The sequence below is a fragment of the Vombatus ursinus genome, unplaced genomic scaffold (assembly GCF_900497805.2).
Source record: "Vombatus ursinus unplaced genomic scaffold, bare-nosed wombat genome assembly UNPS02014830.1, whole genome shotgun sequence".
Taxonomy (NCBI): Eukaryota; Metazoa; Chordata; class Mammalia; order Diprotodontia; family Vombatidae; genus Vombatus; species Vombatus ursinus.
In genome coordinates, this window is record NW_020954608.1 from 13,316,988 (window position 1) to 13,340,320 (window position 23,333).

Sequence of the window (23,333 nt, forward strand, 5' to 3'; positions counted from 1 at the left end):
GAGGAAGGAGCTAATTATATCCTCCTGGGCTTTCCTAGACAATTCAACTGTTTGTAAGACTTTTAGAGCCATAAAGGACCTCTGCCTCATCTGGCCCAACCCTTTCATTTTACAGAGGGGGAAACTGAGGCCCAGAGAATAGAAAAGACTTGCCTAAGGTCACATACTGATTCAATGGCAGAGCTATGGTTCAAACTGAGGTCCTATGACTCTAAATCCAGTGTGATTTTATTTTTAGTGTAAAGTAATAATAAAGTGATTTTAAACTATATTCTTTTGGTTTGAAGAAGGTATTAAAATTGAAGAGAATTTATTATTTTGATCAATGAAGAAAGTACAGATTTTCCCTACAGAAAATACATATAAACTTATAGAAATTGTTTTATATGGTTCAAGATCTGTAATTTTGTCAGTGTTTGGAGCTCCAGGTGTGAATGCACCCTCAATCCAGTGTGTGACAGAGGCAGAAGTTGAACCCAGGACTTCTCACCTCCAAAGCCAGCCCTCTTTTCTACTGTAACACATTGCTTCTCTTTCATGAAAGCAAGACTTGTTTTTCACTCAGAGGTAATAAGCTTGAAGGAAAAAGCATGATAGGATAAGAATAGGAGAAAGGTGCTAAATTAGCTTATAGGAACTCATTCTGGATTTTATATGATACCATCCATGGTGTAGTGGAAAAATGCTAAAAATTTACAAACTTGAAAAAAATGATAAAAGTTGGAGAACAAAAATGGCTTCTAGTTCCGTGTTTTCAATCAAAAATACTGATTTCAGTTTTCAATATCTTATCAGTCATTTAAGACACAAACAGTGTAGTCAACTGGATTTAATTCTAGGTTCTGCCAATTCATTAGCTACATCACTGAATCACATCAATTTAAACTCTGAATCTTCAGATCCCCATTTATCTGAAAAATGGCAACCTCTCTCAGAGGGTCATTCTGAAGATATATGTGTTAAGTACTTAATAAGAAGAAAAACACTATAGAAGTGCTATTGTCATTATTGTAGTTATTTTTTAAATTTTATTTTCTTATAGAGGACCTGTGGCTTCCTTGGTATAGAGAATTCCTAGTGAGGAACTTCTTCTACCAATGGAAAACAGCATTTTCTCTGAAATTTGTGGTCTTTATGGTCTTGGGAACCAAAAGGTGATATGGCTTGCTCAGGATCATGTAGCCAATGTGAATCTCCTAATCATGATTTATACAAAAATACTTTGTACAAAAATAAAGTCAGTAAGATAGAACTCCTATGTCTTACTCAATTTCACCAAGGTAAAACAAAGCTGACTTTACTTCCTTTGCTGTATAACTCTTTTTAACCCAAAATCAAGGCTCAGAATTGATTTATTCACACTGCTTTCTTCATGTTTGCTATTTCAAATATGACTTGAGGTAGTTCAGAAATATGCTGACACTAAAAAATACTATTGCTTTGTCTACATAATGTCTAGGGCAGCTGCTAGGTGGCCGCAGTGGATAGTTTCAGGCCTAGAGCCAGGAATATTCCTCTTCCTAAATTCAAATTGGCCTCAGTTATTTTACACTAGCTGTGTAACCCTAGGCAAGTCACTTTACCCTTTTTGCCTCAGTTTCCTCCTCTGTAAAATGAGCTAGAGAAGGAATTGGCAATCCACTCCAGTATCTTTTCCAAGAAAACTCCAAATGGGGCAAAGAGTCAGACATGACTGAGAAACAATTGAACAACATAATGCAAATGTTTATTTATTATTAAATTATTAGATTATTAATATATGTATACAATGGAAATATATGTTTATAAAAATATTATACTTATGAATATATTTAATATTTTATTTTCTTCAGGTATGTAGACACAAAATGATACACCTGTGTACCTAAATGTGTACTTAGGATTTGCAATACACAAATTATTACAAAGCCTCACTAAAAAAAACTGTATGCCCCAATTCCACTATGGTACAGTGCATTTTTTTTTATCAGTGTCCATTTTTATGAGACATGAATAGCCTGAGAGTGTTTTACACTATTTCTCATAGTTCAAATTTACTGATAAATGAATTCCCCATCCCAACTAATATACTGAAAATAAGAAGCAATGTGAACTTTAAGAACAGGGTGATGACCTAGTTTTTCCTTTAATAGAATAAAACTATCAGAAAAATATAGAATAAAATATATGTGATAAACATCATTTCTCCAAGGATCTTTAAAGAAAAAATGAGGTTAAATAAATGTTTTAAATGTAATAAAATTGAAAGATTTGAATAAGTGTTTAGCTATAAGATCTTTATATCATATATTTCATTCTTTTTTCTCATTCGAATACGTATCTTTTAAAAAGCACAAGTGATCTTTTCTTTTCAAACATGTTCATATTGTACGTGGCCCATTTTCTCTGACAATGATTTAGTGTGTCATGTGGTACTTTCTTTAATCATTCAACCATTAAGATGCATTGGTGGCAGAATTCTTATTATTTCTAGGGTAAATATAGCCTGTGGCTGATCAGAATTCCAGATTCTCATGATAATTGCTCTGACCTTTATCTAGGATTAAGTGTATTCATGGCATTTTACCAAGTTTATAACTAAAGATCTCTTTATCTTTCTTGTGTATAATGTTTGTCTTTAAATGATGCACAGCTCTGTCAATATTTCTATATGTTTCTATTTACTTCTATGGAAACTGGATGCTTTAGCTTTTGAACTGAATATCAGGAACTTATCAAGTTAGGAGTGGACAAATACACATAATATGAATAAGATTATCAGGCAATTGTCTCATCCAGTATTTCTGGAGAATTCTCTATGGTGACAACATGGTAGCCATGTTGTAGGAGTACTTCATTGCTCAATAGTACAATGCTGTACCATTGAAATTAAATAAATTACCTTCTTATACCACTCTCAAGTTAAATTTTCACCCCACAAGGCTCTACTCCTATAGATGGTTGGAAAATCGAATGTAGACTTCTTGAGGGAAAAAGCTATCCTGAGAAATTATTTCCTTTTAGTCTTTTCATATCCTATATTCAGTTGAGGAACACTGAAGGGAATGATGTAACATCTCTTGACCTCAGTTGAAAATCAACCTTGTGCAAATCTTAGCTCCTTCAAGCACCTGTGTCAAGATGGCAGAATAAAAAGATAGAGCCATACTTGAGATTACCTTGACCTTTTCTGTGTTCCGTGTTTTGATTAGCTAGCCATTCTACTCATATCCCATTTGCAGACTCATTGTGAAGGGCTTGAATGGCAAACCAGCAAAATATAGAATATTGAAAAGGTCAGTGTGATTTAGCCCATAACCATAAAATTAAAAATATGTGAAAACTCATTTTTGTACCTCATGCCCACAAACAAGGACTGTGATAAGAATAGGAAATCATTCCAATTAACCAACTTCTATTCCATTCAGAATACTTTATTAAGGAAGTCACACCTCAAATGATCTTTTGACCTCTTATCTACAGAAATTAACAAATAATGGACATAGCTTATAATAAGGTGAAACAAGAAGCACAAATCTTTTAGTAGCAATTCAAGAAAGGTTTTTTAAAAAATGAATGAGCAGGCTTTTTAGTTGTTGGTTTGATTTGTAAACTCATTTAGATGAACCATTTGATGATTCAAAGTTCCCAATGTAAATGAGAATTAACTTTACAGCCATAAAACTCACCTGAAAGTAACTTCCTTTGCTTATTTTTTTATATTCTATAGCATAGCTGCCAATCAGATGGGAATGCCATTTATTTTCATGGAACCGAAGGCAGTGAGTTCAATTTTGCTGCTACCCGAGATGTAGATCTTTCTACTGAGGATGTCCAGGAGCAGTGGTCAGAAGAGTTCGAGGAGCTACCCACAGGGTGAGTAATTGTGCTTGGTGGCCCATGTTATAATATGTGCTTTGTGCAACATTTGTCAAGAGAAAAAAAAAATTTTACCTAAGAATTAGAGGCAATCCAAATGGACATGATTTTAGTGCAGTGAACTTTTAAAAAGCCCCTGAAAAAGAACTTTAACAGTGATACACTGATAACTTTAGTTTTCAAAAGGTAGATGGTTTATACCATTCCTAATCTTTTTGTTATATAACTATGCCTCTATACATACTAGAAAAACAGAATTGTAAATTTTCTTTGAAACATGTTATCTACTGTTTAAAGTGGAAATAATTCATAATTTTAGCAACCTGAAACTGTATCTCAATAAAATTAACTTTTATTTGGAGTAAAATATTTTTTCACTGTTTTGGTAATATCTTTCCTTTTTATTTTATTCAGATGCTCAAATGTATGCTGGTTCAAAGGAATGAATATAGTCTCTAGATATTGTGGCCTGACTCAGTTGTGTACGACTTGGCTTGTTAAAATAATTTTTGGACTGAAATTTGTCTTTAAAAACCTTATAGATGAGAGTAAAATTTGAGTGAGGATTAAGGAAAGAGGAACTGAGAGACAATTTTCTTTATTGATTGCCATGACCTGTGTCGCTTGCTCTGGTGAATATGTCACTTAAACCACTCCTTTAACTTGAATAGCATTTGCAAAAGTCCACATTGGCAGGATTATTAGCAGGGCCAACAATAATATGATAACAAGAAGTAAAATTGGCATTTATTTCTTTTTTGTTGTTGTTGTTTTAACATTTATTTATTTTTAGTTTTCAACATTAGCTTGTATAATATTTTGAGTTTTAAATTTTCTCCCCCTTCTTCCCATCCTCCCTCCCCAAGATGGGGTGCAATCAGATATAGGTTATACATGTACAATCATATTATACATATTTCCACATTCGTCATATTGTAAAGAAGAATTAGAACCACAGGGAAAAACCACAAGAAAGAAGAAAGAAAAAAAGAGAAAATAGTGTGCTACAATCTGCATTCAGACTCCATAGTTCTTTGTCTGGATGTGGATAGCATTTTCTATCATGAGTCTTTTGGAGTTGTGTTAGATCCTTGCATTGCTAAGAATTGCTAAGTCTGTCAAAGCTGGTCATCATACAGTGTTGCTGTTGCTGTGTACAATGTTCTCCTGGTTCTGCTCACTTTACTTAGCATCAGTCCATGCAGGTCTTTCCAGGTTTTTCTGGCATTTATTTATAATTTCTTAATAGCTTCCTGGGTCCCTTCTGGTTACTTTTTCAACAAATACATTAATCAGGTGCTGAGGTATTTGCACTACAAATTATGTTGTTTGGCATTTGAATGGACGGTTAAAATTAATGTTATGTAATTTCATAGCAAAAATATTATTGACAATAAAATTTAATTTTTATTTTAATATTGATCCTTTTTTCTCAGTGAAACTCAATGTGCCTGATATAATTCTCTTCCTCACAGCAGACTACATGAAGGAGGTAAAACTTAACATGTCCAAAAAAAAAAACCAAACCCCAAAAAACACTGTTTTGCTAATATCATTGAGGCATTAAGAATGCAAGAAATGCTAGGTCAGACCAGTAGCTCACTCAGGTCAGTCAATCAGTGATTTTTACTCTAAGGCAGGGGTGGGGAGCCTGTACCCTCAAGGCCACGAGTGGCCCTCTAGGTCCTCAAGTGTGGCCCTTTGACTGAATCCAAATTTGGAGCTGCAGACCTAGAGGGCCATATGTAGCCTCGAAGTTTGGATTCAATCAAAGGACCACACTTGAGGATCTAGAGGGCCACATGTGGCCTAGAGGCCACAGGTTCCCCACCCCATTTTAAGGGACACTTGATAAAATTGTAATTCTTCTCTATAACTCAGACTAATACAGGAATCAATATGGCAGTAGAATTATATGTTTAAAAACATTTTAGAAAACACATAAATATTTAGAAAATACATAAATTAGAAAATACAAAATACATAAATAGATGGTATAAACCATCTACCTTTTGAAAGCTAAAGTTATCAATGTATCACTTTTAAGTTCTTTTTCAGGGGCTTTTTAAACTCAGGTCTTCCTGACTCAGAGTTAAGCAGTTAAGCCCTTCAAAGGGCAGCTAGGTGGCTCAGTGGATAGAGCACTGGCCCTGAAGTCAGGAGGACCTGAGTTCAAATCCGGCCACAGACCAAATACTTGACACTTACTAGCTGTGTGACCCTGGGCAAGTCACTTAACCCCAATTGCCTAAAAAAAGAAAGAAAGAAAGAAAATACATAAATATCTGAATATTTAGCCATCAAAAATAGACTGGGCCAGGGTCATAATAAGGGGACTAACAAACCTGAATTAAGAAATTAGTCATCTTTATAGAATTATAGAATCCCAGCATTTGAAGTAACTTTAAAGACCACCTAGTCCCAGTACTATATGAAACATGGCTCTTCTCCCACATCCTGGATAAGTGATCATCCATCCTTTGCCTGAAACCCTGCAGGGCCAAGGAGTTGCTTTCAATGATAAGTACGAGATACTTCAAAGGATAACATTTCAGCCGGCTCTAATTGTTAGGAAGTCCTTCCATGCATCAGGCTGAAATCAGGCAGTCTTCTTGTAACTTCCATCCATTGGTACTAGTTCTGATATTTGTGCTGAACTGACATTATGTCTTATCTAACAAGAAGATGGACTGTGAATACAAAAAAACTCTAAACTATACATCCAATTAAACTTCAGTAAATGTAAAGCACTCTCTTCATCTTTCCTGCCTTTGTGCTTGGAAGATGGACCTCTCTATTAGTATATTAACCATTACTGTAGACTTCTGCCACTCTTCTGGCTTTTACAACCATCCCTAGAAAAGAAATATGTGTTTATGTAGTGTTTCAAGGTTTAAAAATAATTGCTAGTATTTGTGTGCCATTAAATTTTGCAGTGTGTTTTATCCTCACAATCATCCTAGGAGGTATTCCCTCTTATAAATGAGGGTAAGAGAAATCCATTGACTTGCTGAGAGTCATACAGCTCTGAATACCTGAGTTAAGATTTAAACTCAGATCTTCCTGACTCAAAGTTAAGCTTCCTGTGTGTTACACCATCTAGATGCCAACAAAGCATTTTCCTGGCAAACTTTTGAGGTAGATAGTGTATTTTTGTCTCCATTTTACACATGAGAAGACTGAGGGACAGCTCAGTGACTCAGCTACGATCATAGGATCATAAAATCATAGTTTAAGAGGTAAAAGACTTTCAAGGTCATCAAATTCAGATGAGAACCTGAGGTCCAGAGAGAGTCAAAATGCTAGTAAGTGTCTGAGGTGGTAGTTGAAGTATCTGATCTGCATTTCAAACCCAAGTCTTACTTAAACCCAGAACTCTGCCTAACACTCATCATTTGTGCTTCCTCACAGTGTAATAATGGTTTCTAATGATGATGATAATATGGGCCATGATAATTTAACTTTTTTTCATTCTTCCCTTCTTATTTAGAGTAAAGAAGGAAGGAGAGAAGGGGGTGCTGTTCTAATCAATTTTATCTCAGCTTCTGAAAGCATCCCACTGCTAGATTAATGTGAAGCATTTTATTTTGTGTGTTGACAGAAAGGAAGATATTAGGAATTCTGGTCGTGAGCATCCTGCTACGTTCTTAGTTTTCTTGCCCAAGTTTATTGAGCATTTGTCTCATTCCGTTCCCCAACCACCACCACCCACATAGACAATCTCTCATTATAAACTCATCAGTAAAACTGATCCAGCAGAAACACCATCCGAGTCTGCTGAATCGTTTTCTGAATATATGAGAGAGTTACCAAATGGAGACTTGGTGATTTCACAACTAACTTCATGGTCACTTTTACCTCTTTTTATCACTTCTCTATTCCCAGGAGTTACTGAAGTGAAGAGGGGTTGGGGCAGGGGGAGTATGTGGAGCTATGTGGCATAGTGGATAGAGTGCCATGTCTGGAGTCAGGAAGACCTGAGTTCAAATCAGTTCTCAGACACTAACTAGCTGTGTGACCCTAAACAGGTCACTTAACCCTGTTTGCCTCAGTTTCCTCATCTGTAGATGAGCTGGAGAAGGAAATGGCAAAGCATTCCAGTATCTTTGCCAAGAAAACCCCAAATGAGGTCATGAAGAATCAGGTAGGAGTGAACAAAAACACATGGTGGGGGGTATAGACTGTCAATCTCAAATGCTATTAATAAAAGAATTTGAATGGCAGTTTCGAAAGCTGTAAGAGAAAACTACTGGGATCACAGAAAAATTTCATTGACAGTGGTACAGTTTTGTTGCTTAAAGTGTATAGCCTTTGGTGTATGAACTAGTTCATTGTCAATGACTACCTAAAATTAGAGTGTACAATGTAGATATCCAGGTGAGAAGAGGGGGAATAAACTCTTCATGTGACCTGAAATGTTGGTTCATCTAGACATGTCCCATATTGAACTTCATTATGTTTATTTTTAAAAGTGGAATTAATTTTTAAATTTTTTCCAAAAAAAATATTTGTTATCTCACCTTTGAGGAAACTTTAATAGATACATTGATAATTTATGTGTGTTTCTGAACTCTGGCTTCAACTTACACAACATCTTCTCATTAGTAGCTACCATATCTCACCCAGCTGAGATCGTGTCTTTAGAGAGAAAAAATATATTTTATAAAAACCAAAGCAAATTGCTATTAGGTGGATTTTTCTATACTTGTTTTTCAGCCTATGTGTAAAACTTGAATTGTTTTGTAATTCGAGCTACTTGATCTGTTTTTGAAAATTATTTACTCTATAGGTTTAATACAGTATTTTTAAAGGGTATTTTAATTAAAAGATTATTAGATGAGGGAAATATATCTAGTTGCTAGCCATATATATAGAGATAGATAGATAGATAAAAAGATATTTTTATATATATATGTGTAAGTGATAAGAATGTAACATGAACTCCTTTGATTTTTAGATCTGATTTTTCCATCCATTAGAGAATTTAAAGGGCACTATAGATGATTTGATACATTGAAATTATGCTAGATTGTCCCTATTTTAATTGAACACTGCATTCTTATAACGTGGCACGTGACATATTTCTCAACCATTACTTGTTTATCCACCTTCATATGCATTTAGTTTGAATGGAACCCAAAAGCAGGCCATCCAAGCTTCAGAATACAAAATACTACATCCCACATAATAACACCTTCCTGCTTCTTTTCACTCTACTGATAAAAAAAAATGAGAACCACTTCTAAAATCCTGAAAGACTGATTTAAGCCCTGAGAATTTTGCTACTAGTCTCATAGGCAGCGTAACTTAAGGATGGGCAGTGATAAAAATTTTGAACAAAGACTTGAGGGTAGCCCGATGAAGGTTGCAGGTGCTTCAGTGCCCTTACCCACCCTTCCAGCTCTCCTGTGCTTTTCATTGTCCACCCTTTCTGTGATTTCATGAAGGGTCTGGATATGCTGGGAGAGTCTGTCCTTGTTGCACCTTTGCTCTTTCTCTAACCTTGCAAGACATCAAAATTAAGCCTGTAGAATATAAGTGGTTGCTATTATGTGTAGTTTTGTTCTGCAGCACTGTGAGCAAAATGGTAGTGACAGAAAACTGGATTGACAATCCTAAAAGTAAGTTTAAAGCATGCACAGAGAAGTGTGGAAAGCTTCATGATATTTTGACTGTTTCCTCAAAGTAAGGAGTGCTTAGCCTGTGTATGATGGTACTACAAAATGGAGCCACTTACAAGTTAAATCTAACAGGCCAATTATTAGTTTAGGCTATATAGTCGCTGGTTGATTTTGAGACGTGACTTTTTTAAAAAGGCAACATATTAGTGTGGCAAGTGGGCTAGACTAGGAGGCAGAATAATAATTAATACTATTAATTAACTTTTCTATAGTGCTATAAGGGTTATAAAATGCCTTCTTTGTGTTATATTTGGTACCTCACAGCAACAGCAATGCTGTGAGGTAGGTGCCATTATCGTACTCATTTTACAGATGAGGAAACTGACACTGGAGATTAACTGACTTGCCTGAAGTCATAGACCTACTAAGGGTTGGAGGAAAAACTCAAACTCGGGTCTTTCTGATTCTATATTCCCTGTTCCATCCACCACGTAGCTACCTTAACTAAAAATCAATCAACAATAATTTAGTAAATGTCTTCCATATCCCAGGCACTGTATTAGGCACCAGAAAGACAAAAGAGAAATTCAACAGCCCTAAATTCAAGTCAAGTCAACAAGGATTACTGAAGCACCTACTAAGAGCCAGGCACTATGAGCTTATATTCTATCAAGGAAGCAACATGTACCTATATAATGTGTGTCTGAGTGTAGGTATATAAATGCACATATACAAATGTGTGTATATATGTGTGTATATATATATATGTATATATGTGTGTGTGTGTATATATATATGTGTGTGTGTGTATATATATATACATGTACACACATGTGTGTACATAAATGCAAGGTCATTATGGGAAAAGGGAGGTATGATAGTTGAGGCTATCAGGAAAGGCCCTGACCTTTGAGGGAAACTATGGATTCTAAGACACCTGGATTTGTATCCCCTCTGAGACACTTATTAGGTACATTACCTTAATCAAGTTACTTCTCTGAAAGTCTCAGTTCCTTCATCTATCAAATAGGGATAATAATACTCAGGCCATTTACTTCATGGCACATAATAAGGAAAAAATCCTTTCTTGCAATATTGGCAAAATGGAAAGAGACTGGATTTGAAATCAGAAAAGCTAGGTTTGAATCCTTGTTCTGTTGTTTAGTTCCAATGTATAAACTTGGGCAAATTAGTAAACCTTCTTGGGCCTGAGTTTCCATAATTATCTATCGATAAAATGAGTGGGCAGACTAGATGGTCTCTATATCCTAAGGCACTTTTCCAAAGTTTTAACAATCTTAGTAACTTTGGGAAAAATGAGTTCATGTATGCAGGAGAGCCTGGGTCCTGACTGCCCTGGTGCAAATGCTTTCTCCTATTTTATAAAATACAATATTCTTAGTGCACTTTGAAAGTTAGGTGGCCCAGTGGATAAAGTGCTGGGCCTGGAGTCAGGAAGACTCATTTTCCTAAATTCAAATCTAGCCTGAGACACTTATTAGCTGTGTAACCCTGGTCAAGTCACTTAGCCCTGTTTGCCTCAGTTTCCTCATTTGTAAAATGAACTGGAGAAGAAAATAGAAAATCACTGCAGTATTTCTGCCAAGAAAATCCCAGATGGGGTCATGAAGAGCTGAACACAACTGAAATAACTGAACAACAAATGAAAACTGGGGAAATGTACCCTGAAAGCACCGAAGGGAAGAGTGACCTAGATAATGATCTATGTTAATGTTAATTAATATTAATTAATGTTAATGTTAAAATATAAATTTTAAACAGTTACGCATAGCAGCATTTTATAAAATTAATAGTAATCATATTTGGTTATTAGTTATATTTCAGTGTTCAATCTTTGTCGGTCTTAATGGTTACATTTTAAAGACTTTCTCTATAGTTTGTAAATCTGAGAACTATAAAATCATTGTTATGAAGCCATAACATGCAAAATTGGGTTGTGAAACTTAGTTCATTATGTTTCCACTCAATAATTCTGAATAACAAATTGGAGAGGCTGTATACAGGTACCTATAAATCCTTATTAACTAGAATCAAGATGAATGCATGTTGTTTATTGCCTCTTAATCTTTCTTATCCTCTCTGTTCTACTTCATATTTCTATTTAACTTAACATCTTTAAAAAAAACATAGCTCACTGCATATATTATCTTTTTACAGCATCTCATTGGGTCATTTTCCTATAAATGCTTGAATGACAGATGGTATTAGTATCCTTACATTATCTAATAATGAAATACTATAGTCAGTTCCATGTATTCCTTATCTAATTTTTAACATTTTTAACATCATAATTTAAATAAAACTGAGAGGGGAGGAAGAAGTTTGAAAAACAATATATGCAATACTGTGTCCTAAATGTTCTCCATATATCCTGCAGTTAGTTGTTCTTTCTTTTATATACATTCATTATATAACTAATATTCTACCAAAAGATATAAACTTGTGTCTTTTCTAAGACACTCTCACGTTACGTTAGCTATGTTGTTGGTTTGTTTGTTTGTTTTTTTTTTTAAACTGGATGTGGGATTTCACTTTGAACAATTTTTTTAAGAGTAGACTAAGTAAACCTACTTATTCCCCAAGAATACATGATTCTGTCTATTCCTAGATGATCTCTGATCAGCATTGAATACTCTGGAAAATGTTTATCATTCATCAGGACCTTCTGGAGACAACATAGTACATATATGGGGAAAGAGCCAGAAAACCTAGAGCCTAACTGCAGTTCCACCAATTATTAGCTGTGTGACCTTGTTCAAGTCATTATCCCCCATGTGAGCTGTTTTTACTTACCTGTGAAGTGGATGTTTTAATAATTACCTATATTCATGAGGAATGAAATGAAACCATGCACAAAGTCCTTCGTAAATATTGCAGGCCAATATAAATGTGAACATGAGAAAATGGTGGTATTTTGGCAAAATCTTTATTTCAGGGTTCTTAACCTGGAGTCTGTGAACTTTATTATTTTGATAACTGTATTTCAGTATAACTGGTTTCTCTTGAGATCATGTTATTATTTTATGCATTTGAAAACATCATTCTGAGAAAAGATCCATATAGTTCAGTTAATACACAAATACATCTTAAGCACTTACTATGTGCTAGGCACTGTGCTAAGACTGAAGAATACAAAGAAAGGCAAAAACACTGTCCCTGCCCTCAAGGAGCTCCTATTATGATGGGGACCATAACATTCAAACCACTATGTATATAGTTAGGTCCCTGAATTTGGTGAAGCCATAGCATGTATTCAAATTCTTATTATTTAAAGTTATAGTTATATAAATGCCTTAATTGATTCCAGGGCAATGGTGATATGCAATGTGAATTCAAATAATGGGGATTCATTTTTTTGCACTGATAATCAGGACCCAGCTATACATTGAGGATATATACAGTGTGAATAAGAGGCATCCCAAAGGGAAAGCAGATAGCATTAGGGGAACTGAGAAAGACCTTTTGAAGAAGGTGGTATTTGAACTGAGTCTTAAAGGAAGCCAGGAGTCCATGACACACAAAAAAAGGTCAGAACCCTGCTTTATTTGGTAGGAATATTCAAGTAGATTGAGACACAGATCTGCTGTCTGCGCTGATATTTTCTTTCTTTGTAAAATATAATTAAAACAACGGATCTTGCCTGTTAGAACAAGCCGTCAATCAACAAGCATTTGTTAAGAATCTCTGCTGTGAGGGAATAACATACACACTCAATGGGGCATGGAAATCTATCTTACCCTACAGGAAAATAAGGGGGGAAGGGGACAAGAGAGCAGGGGGATGGTAGAGGAGAGGGCAGATTGGGGGAGGGGGTAATCAGAAGCAAACACTTCTAAGGAGGGACAGGTCAAAAGACAGAATAGAATAAATAAATAGGACTAAGAGAAATATACTTAGTTCTTCACACAAAAAAATAGAATCTCTCCTGTGATTTGCACTTTGCTAGGCTTTGGGGATATAAAGACATTAGTGAAAGAGCCCCTGCCTCAACTTGTCTACATCGTCTTGAACTATGTGCTGATCTACTAATTATATGTGGTCTCAAAGAGCATAGACAGCATTTCAAAATCTTGTTTCAGCCACTCTCTGACTCTATAGCTGTGTTTCTGTATTTAAACACTGAAAATCTGGGGACAAAAACCATTGCACCTTGAATACCTTCAAAATATGTCTGTAAATTAACAGTAATTTGTTGGCAAATTATTCCATTAGCATGTCCTTGATAATATTCATGGTGCTATTTACCTGAGGAACTGCAGGGTTGATAATTAATAACTGTGCTGAATATATAATGAACAAAGTTCTTAAAACCTCAGTGGTAAAGGTTATGAATCCCTTAATGCTGCTTCTTGGCAATAAGAATATTTTAATGTTTTTCTGTTACAGGGTGTGGAGTTGAAAAACAAAAGTTTATTGGAGGAAGAATCCTAATAAGTCGCTAATGTGTTCTCAGAAAGCATTTATAAGACATTGTCTAATTAAATTCATAATACCGGAGAAGAATATGACTCAGGGACAGGCCTAGACTTCAGACATTAATTAGGAATCATATATTATTAGGAGAAGTGAAAGAAGGAAAAGTGCATTCTTAGGAAACAGGAAAATTCAATCAATCCCAAAGATTTCTTCTTAAGGAATGCTTATTAATTATATTAGCAAACATGGTGATTTATAAATAATTAATCTAGCAAATTATCACAGTCCCCTTTCATTTTCATCTTAGATGATGTGACTTGAGGCAATAGATAACAGGTGCACCTCAGCTGATAATTATGTGTGCCTCCAGATCCTAGGTCATAGCTTAGCTTGTTGTCTAACTTAGCTTGTTGGTTTAATGATATTTAGTGCCATTTATGTCAACCTCAGTAGGGAGCAAAATCTAATTTAAATATCTGCCCCGTATCTCCCACATCCAGACTTCCTTTTATTCTTCTCAACCCATAAATGAGAATACCCTTGCAGGCTGGATTTGTGGAATCTCAGACTCCCAAGCTGCCTCCCCACCAGGCTGCTTGCAGCACCCCCAAGGTATATTATACAGCCTGTTGTCCTTTTGTTCAGATGAATATGTAATCGGATTAGCCAGCCTTTGTGAAGGGGAAAGAAGATTTAGATCTTTATAGAACAAATAGACAACTATTACCAACTTAAACCAAACATGAAATTTGAGCTTCAAAGTGCTCCGATTTGGTATAGGCCATTCAGAAACTTCTATGTTCAGTGCAGATATATAGCAGGGATCCTTTATCAAACATAACTGAGCAACAGAATGGCCAGGTAAATGTATAAGTTTAAAATAGAAACTATTCAGAGAGTAAATGAATAGATTAAATGATAGACCTGCATTTTTAAAATTCAAAATGAAAATAAAATAAGTAAATTTTTAACTTGGAGGCTTTGTTGGTAAAGAGGAAAAGGTAGTATTATTTCACTGCAGATTGTACTGACCTTTTCTCTGTGACCCAATTTTTTTCCTTAAACTAGTAGATAGCAAATTTAGAGCATATAGGGTGAGTCTTTTCATGACAATTATAATTGGCTTTGGACCAGTGAAAGTTGAGTAAATATAGACATAAATACTACTTACATATGGCAGAGGAGCCAGTAGAATGAGGAAGCCCCTCTCTGATAGAGATTTGTTTGTTACCAATTAATGAAAAAGTTGAAAGGGCAAGGACTTCATCTGTTACGTGACTTTGTAGTTTCATTTAACAAGTTGCTGGGCTTTTCCTTTTAGCTCTCTTGAAAACAAGAAGCCACATGGTGTGGTTTCTAGAGGGGCAGTTGAAACCAGGAGTATCTAAGTTCTAATCTGGTCTCGAGCAAATATTGGCTGTGTGACCCTGAGCAAATCATTTAATCTCTCAGTACAGTCACGTCCAGCTCTTTGTGACCCCATTTGGGGTTTTCTTGGCAAAGATCCTTCAGCTCGTTTTACAGATGAAGAAACTGAGGCAAACAAAGCTAAATGACTTGCCCAAAGTCACACAGCTAGTAAGTGTCTGAAGCAAGATTTGAACTCAGGAAGATGAGTCTTCCTGGCTCCATGCCCAGGGTCTATCCACTGCTCCACTCACTGCCCTCAGTGTTCTCAGCAACTCCGAAATTCTAAATTACAGAGAAAGTGTCAACTTTCATGGGTAGAGTTTCCTCACCCAGGAGTTCCATATACCAGTGGAATCACAGTTCTAGTGCCTAGCCTTTCTTGCAGTTAGGATAAGCAATCTACCTTGACAGTTATAGTTCACATTAATGGCCATTCAAACAGAATTACCAACCATACCCCAAACTGTCTTTACATCTCCTGTTTCAGTGTATCTGCAGAAGCCCTCCTCTGTGCCTTGTAAAATGCATGTCTTCCTATCAGGATCCTTACCTGCATTTCAGGCTCAGCTCTGGTGCTGGTCTTCCTTTGAAGCCTTTTCTGATTCTGATCCTCTCAAAAATAGGAAGGGATAGCAGCTGATTTGTATTTACTTATCTGTGTACATATTACATCCCCACCCCCACCTCAGCTCCTAGATTCTAGGACCTGGAAGAAAGCAAATGTCTGAGCTGGTTTGTTGGGCACAGGACCATGCCCAGGAAGAGGACTTAATAAAGATTTTGAATTGAATTGAATTGAGACTTGACCTCAGGTGCAAGTGTTTCTTCTCAACCCTCCCTTTAATATTTATAGCATTTTTCATAAAAAATATACACTACTCAAATATTTGTATTTCAGTAACAGAAACCAGTAAAATAGAAAATTCCCATAGGAGAAGCTTTTACAGAAAAATTATACAAAACACAGTTAGGTTCTTTTCTTCAAGCTGCATGACTCTAAGTGATCTTTTCCTCTTGGAAATTCTTATACCACCCTGAATCTCTCCTAGGCATTTACTGTATTTTAAGGTCTGCAAAGGCAGTTTGGTCTAAGTCTAGGAATGGGGAACCTGCAGCCTCGAGGTTACATGTGACCTCGAGGCTGTAGGTTCCCCACCCCAGATGTAGTCAAGAAAGTGTTGGACTAGAGGTCTTGAAGCACTGAGTTCAAATTCAGTTTCTAAATTTACTAGCTGTGTAATCCTGGGGGAAATCATTTAATGTTTCTCTGAGACAACTTCCAGATATTATCTCTTGTTGCCTTGTTGGAAGAAACTCCTGCTCTTCAATTCCCTACACTAAAGAACTCATTCCCATATAACTTGCATTTTAATTATTTATATGTTACTTATTTACATTATTTATATATTTAAATTTCTTAGGGACAGAAAATGTGGCTTAATTCTTTTTCATATCCATAATATAGCATATTATGAGTTTTTTAACTCAATCTGTGATTTCTTTCATTAATATTATAGTAATTCCCAGAGACCAATACCTTATACCAATGTAGATCAATCAACAAGCGTTTATTATCACTGTGTTCTAGGCACTGTGCTAATTTCTGGGGATATAGAGAAAAAAAGCAAAAAGTGTTCCTGCCTCCATGAAACTTTCATTTTAACATAGAATATTAATTAGGACATACAAGATACATTTGATATAGATAGGAAGTAGTCTTAGAGGGGAATGCACCAAAATCTGGGAAGACTAGAAAAGGCCTCCTGAAAGAATTAAGATTCTAAGAGATAGAGTTTAGGAGGGAGAGCATTACAGGGATGGGGGCAGCCAGGAGAAAAGCACAGAAGTGGAAAACGGAGAATTGTGGGTAAGAAACAGCAAGTAAGCCAGTATAGCTCGATCGTAAGGAAGGATACTATGTAAGTAGCCTGAAAAGGTAGGAAGGGGCCAGGTATGAAGACCTTTAAAAGACAGAGACATCTGTAGTAAGAAGGTGTTGAAGCTTACTGAGGGGGAGGTAAAGAGGAATATTGTTGAATTTGTAATTTTGCAACTTAGTTGAAGATCGATTGGATTAGGCAGAGACTGAAGGCAGGAAGTCTAATTAGAAGGATTTTGTAACAGTCCAGGAGAGATAATCAGTGCCTGAAGTAAAGTGGTGACTGTATGAGTAGAGAGTAAGAGATATATGTGAGAGATATTGCAGAAATTTGGCAAGTGATCATATGTGTGAGATGGGCGAGAGAAGAGTAGAGGTTGCCAATATAGTAAGATGGCAGTACCCTTGACAGAAACTGGGGTGTTCAGAATAGGACAGGCATGTTGTTGTCAGCTCATACCAATCCAGTTGTTAAATTTTAAGCATAAATGCTTACACTTTGGAAATCAGCAAATGCTGCAAATTGAAAAATTCATTCATTGTTTTGTGGATTAGTTAGATTTAAGAAAGTTATGGAGAAAATGTTAATGATGCAGATTAAACCTGAAAGGGGAGAGGGAGGGAAGAAAAGAAAGAAATTTACATGATAACTTTACCACATATTTTAAAGGAATAGCAAGTTGTACATAATTGATTTGTAGTTTCATCATCTTTTTTTTATTCTACTATGCTAAAGAAATACTTGTTTTATTTCATAAATCTTTAAAAAAAAAAGGTATCCGGCATTCAGAAAACCAGTTATCAAACATTTTGCTGCATACTATTAGAATAGGGCTATGCTGGGCCAGGGAAATGGGGGGGAGAGAAGGGAATGAGTTCAATTTAGGACATGTTGAATTTTAAAAATCTATGAGACGTCCCAATTAAAAAAATTCTTTTAATAGGAAGATGTTGATGCAGGAGTGGAGATTAGGAGAGAGACAAGGACTGGGTAAACAGATTTGGGAATCATATGTATAGAGATGATGATTGAACCAATGAGAGAGTACAGAGAGAAAAGAGAAGAGGGCCTGAGATAAGTTTTCTGGGGTACCCACAATTAGTGGGCATTGATTACATGGATGAGGACCCAGCAAAGAAGACAGAAGAGCTGTCAGACAGGTAAGAGGAGAACCAAGAGAGAAAAAAGACATGAAACCTCAGAGAGGAGATTATTTAGGAAGAAAAAGTAGTAATTAGTGTCAAATACTGCAGAAAGGTTAAAAAATACTAATGATTATCACTTATCCAGAGCTTTAAGAATTACAAAGTAGTTTACAAATATCTTATTTTATTCTCACAACATCCCTGGGAGGTAAATGTTGTTATTGTTCCCATTTTACACATTAGGAAACTAAGACAGAGGTTAAGTGACTTACCTAGGGTCACACAGCTACTAAATGTCTGAGACTGAATTTAAACTCGGGTCTTCCTAACTCTAGGTCTAGCATTCTATCCACTATGACAGCTCATTGGTTCTGAAGGATGAGGATTGTGAAAAAGTCACTATTTGGTAATTGTGATGTCACTAGTAACTTCGAAGAAAGCCATTCAACTGAATAATGAGGTCAGAAGCCAGAACGCAGAGGGTTTAGAAGAGAAAGGAAGTGGAAGTAGAAACATCAAGTGAAATTGGCAATTCCAAGGCATTTTGCTGAAATGGGGAAAAGACGTATAGAATTATTTGGTAGGCATGCTAGTATCTAGAGAGGGCAACTTAAAGCCCCAGGGGGTATCTGGGGTATTGAGAGGTTAAGTGATTTGTCCAAGGTCACAGATAGTTTGTCAGAGATGTGTCTTGAACCCATCCTGACTCCAAGGCTGGCCCTTGCTCTTCACTATACACACTTCTTTTCATCATTCTCAGTAAGTGCTTAAATAATTTTTTTTAAAATAAAGAAATTATTTGAGAAAACTATTTTTAACATTGAAAATATGAATTCAACCAACCTTGCCTTACTGGTTTCCTGATATGAGGATGTCCCTACATGTAATTATGTTATTTAGAGCAGCCTAGAATCTTGAGAAATAGAAGAGAGAGGTCAACAACTGTAACCTTTAGAGGATATTAACAGGCTATACCCTTTCATTTATAGATGAGAAAACTGAACCCAGATAATTTCATTACAATGGAAATTTTGGGAATTGGTATCTAAAGACCTGATCTCAAGTCCTGCTTTGTTGTTACTACCTATCTTACTTTGGGAAAATCACTTAACCACTTTATGCCTCAGATTCTTTATCTGGAAAATGAAAGGGATGGTTTTGATAACCTCTATGGCCCCTTCCATCTCTAAATAGATGATCTTATGATCCAAAGTAACTTGTGCAGGGTCAATTGCCCAATTAACAGCACCCCCACAACTAAAACAGAGGTCTCCTAAATCCAAGTCCAGTGTTAGGTCTGTCATAGCACCCTTGTACTGTAAAATATCCTAATTTATGTAATGATAGGTGTATAATAATCAACTTGACTTGAATTTTTAGTACACTTCAAAGGCATGTCATTTCGAGAGTAGGTATTTCCTCAAGATGATTTTTTTTGCTTATAAGTTTCCCTTATTTCTCACTAAGGAAAGCTTCCTAGCTCACATAACATTTATAAACATTTGTGTTTTCTAGGAATGCAATTTTGTTTATGATTTTTTTAATCAGCCGTGAGTAAGAAGAAGAACAATAAAGACTGATTTTTGAAGCAAAGAGTAGCTCTACTCAACTTCTGAATAGTCTGTGAAACATATAATGGGTCTGTGGTGATGTTTCCAAATATATTTTATATAAACCAATCCTCAAAAGTTATTAAGATATACAACTAAAATTAAGGGACAAAGGTTACCAACCCCGTCCCTTCTATTTTCCTATGCGCCATTTTATCTTTTTCATTTTTAAAAATACTCTAAAAGAGGACAATACCTAGAAAGAAACATAATCTGCATCATTTATAAGACCAGTTTCTTTTGTGGATCACTAGGCTGAGTGTTTTAATTGGGATAAATGGAGCATAGAAAAGACCGATGAACCAGTGTGCATTTACCTTTTATGAGCAAAAAAAAAAAAGGCTCAACTATTTATTTTTTGGTGGTTTGGTGGCATGTTCAAAAATCAATCAGTTTTCTTCTTTGAACTGTTCTTCTCCACAGGAGACTATGGAAATGCTTACAAAATATAAATATCAAAAAAAATGTTAAAATAAAATATCCCAAATTTTCTAGCATTTTGTATCTATCTTTATTAAAGTCAGAATGATTGACACCTTTTTCTCAGATCTAAAAGCCTCTGTTACTTTACTAGTAGTTGAATACTAACCTAAGAATCAGGAGACCCACATTTATGATCCTCATATGTTTTGTGGCCTTGGGCAAATCACTGAAATTTTATGTTTACCCCAGTTTGTCCCATCTGTAGAAAAACCGTTGTGCAGGTAGTGTTCATCAGATTGGCCCTGACCAAAAACAAATGATATAAAAAAGGAATTTTTGATGGTTTTTGAAGCTCCTGCGAGTAATAAAAGCTGTGCCTTTGAAAGAACTAAAGTTGAGGTCTTATATACCTTTCATCAAAAGATATACCAAGAATGGAGAACCTGCAGCCTCAAGACCATATGCAGCCTTCTAGGTCCACAGGTGTGGCCTTTTGACTGAAAAATTACAGAACAGATTCTTTTACTTCAAAATGCTTGTTGATTGAATGATTGATTTAATAGAATTAGCACCCATCTGTTGAATATCCAAATTAATAGATTAAACACACTAAGATGAATCTTAATTTGTCATTGACTTTTGACTAGAGGAGAAGGATGAAGAAGACGTATTGGCAAATAATATGTAATATTTCCTAATGGGAAAAATATCTCCATGCAATAGGAGAATTTTTAAATTAGGTAACTAACAAGAAGTTATTTACACAAATTGCATCCTTTAAAGTAAAATTATCCAAAGGTACAATAACCCTTGCAATGCAAAATACTTAAAACCAGGAAGATGAGTCACTCATCCATGTTGACAAATCAGTATAAAATACCAATTTAAGACACTTATTTCTTGATAATAATAGTAATAATAACCAGCATTTATGCAACCCTTTGAGGTTTTCAAAGAGCCTTAAAAAGTTTTATCTTCACAACAACCACGGGACGTAGGTGCTATTATTGCCCCTGTTTACACATGAGGAAATTGAGACAGAGGTTGAGTGATTTGCCCAGGGTCACACACCTAGTAAGTGTCTAAGGTCAGATTTGAACTCAGATCTCCTTGAGTCCATTTCCGATGCTTTGTCTGTTGCACCTATCATAGCTGCCTCTATGATTGAAAAGAAAAATTGAATCATAGGAAGAAATGACAGTGGATTTTTCAGCTTCCTAAGATAAAAGGTTTGGGACCTAAGACTCCCTTATTTTACACATGAGAGGCCCAGAGAGGGCATGTAAATTGTCAGAGGTCATACAGGAAATAAAAGCAGTTCTGAATTTGAACCAACCTTCCCCAGCAACCAGCGTAGTCCTCTTCAGAGCCATTGTCTTTTTATCTACTATTTTCAGGCTCAGAAGAACAAAATAAATCCAAGCTCCTAACAGAAGATATCATCTTCTCCACCACCACACCACACAAACCTCCTCTTCTTCCTAAGCTTCCTGAGATTAGCTGTGGTAACATCATCTTCTCAGTCACCCATCACAATACTCAGTACATAATCAATGCTCCACATATAACTGATTGGTTGGGTGATTGGTTGATCCAAACTTAAAAACTTGGACTCCTCTTTAACTCACTCATTTTTATCCCTGATATCTAGTAACTCGACCAGATCTTGTTCAAATGTCTCTAATAAAATTATATGAACTTCAAAAATCACCAAAGAATTCCTTTTTCTTTTTATCATTTCTTCTTGGTCAGTGCCAATTTTACAACTTGCACTCATATTGTTGGGTCATGGCCACAAAGGGCAGGTGACTAGTCCCCTCAAGGTTGTAGAGGTAAGCTTGAGAGACAGAAACTGGTTTCTAATACTGTCATATATGAGCACCCAATGGTGTGTTTTCCATTGATTATTGGTTAATGTTTATTAGCCTGTCAGATTTAATTAGCTTTAAGAACTGAGTATATTGCTTACCTTCTCAGGGAGGGGAGAGAACGAGAGAAAACTCAAAATTTTTTAATGAATGTTAAAAACTGTTATTTCATGTCATTGGAAAAAAATATAATTTTAAAAGAATAAATAAAAGAAAAAGAAAAGAAAGTTTTTGAAAGAATTGGGTATATACCAAGGGAGTATATAGTAAGAATAGCTGATACAAAACATCTCTTCCAAACCAGGCACATTTTGCCATAAGTACACACAGAGTACAAGGGAAAGTGGACTTCAGCACACTTATGGCAAAGGAATATTTCACAGCTCCTGATTGCTGGAAATACTTTTTCAGTTTTAGAAGTCATGATGAAGTTTCCATTAGGCATAGCTTGTGAAGTCATATGCTGAATTTCCTCAGTATGTATCATTTGTCCTCCAGTGATGGCTACACCTAAGACACTGTTCCCAGCTAAGAGGGGAAGCCCAAATCCTCTCATTGTTGGAAGTTCACAAAGTCATTCTTCTTGAGGGGAGGTATGACAGAGATGTCCTCCCTACCTCAAAGTGATTCCCTCTCAGAGACTTGGATGTAACTGTTCTACCCACAGGCTGACCTGCTATTAGATTTTTAGCTTCTGAATTACCTTGCTGTTTTATCCAAGACTCAGAAGGGGCAACTGGTTGTTTTGAAGCAATCACAATAAGCTTCCTGTGTAGCAACAGCTCATTTCATCCGATGGTTTAAAGCACTTCCCTTCTTCCCAGTTTGTTTAACCAGGTTGTTTGGACCAAGTCTCTGCCTTTGCTTGTTTCAGTAGTGGCATGCATTTCAATAGTGGCATAGTTTACATTTATTTTATACATTTGATTATTTTACAGCATCAGAGAATTCAGACTTGATAAAGATCAGGGTATGTTGTAGTTATTTTTATTGGAGTAGGGGTAATTGATTCAATGGACATTTCTAGACTTTCTGAGTTCTACTGTAATAAAGTAGGTATCCCCCTACCCCAACCCTACAC

The 23,333-nt window shown here is 35.8% G+C and overlaps 1 protein-coding gene across 1 annotated transcript in view; it reads left to right on the forward strand.

Moving 5' to 3' along the window:
* Positions 1-23,333, forward strand: part of RELN (reelin) — a 549,610-nt gene that overhangs the window by 305,206 nt on the left and 221,071 nt on the right. Inside the window, exon 11 of the mRNA XM_027838603.1 lies at positions 3,710-3,855. Coding sequence (XP_027694404.1) covers positions 3,710-3,855 — 146 coding nt within the window. The remainder of the gene's footprint in view (positions 1-3,709; positions 3,856-23,333) is intronic.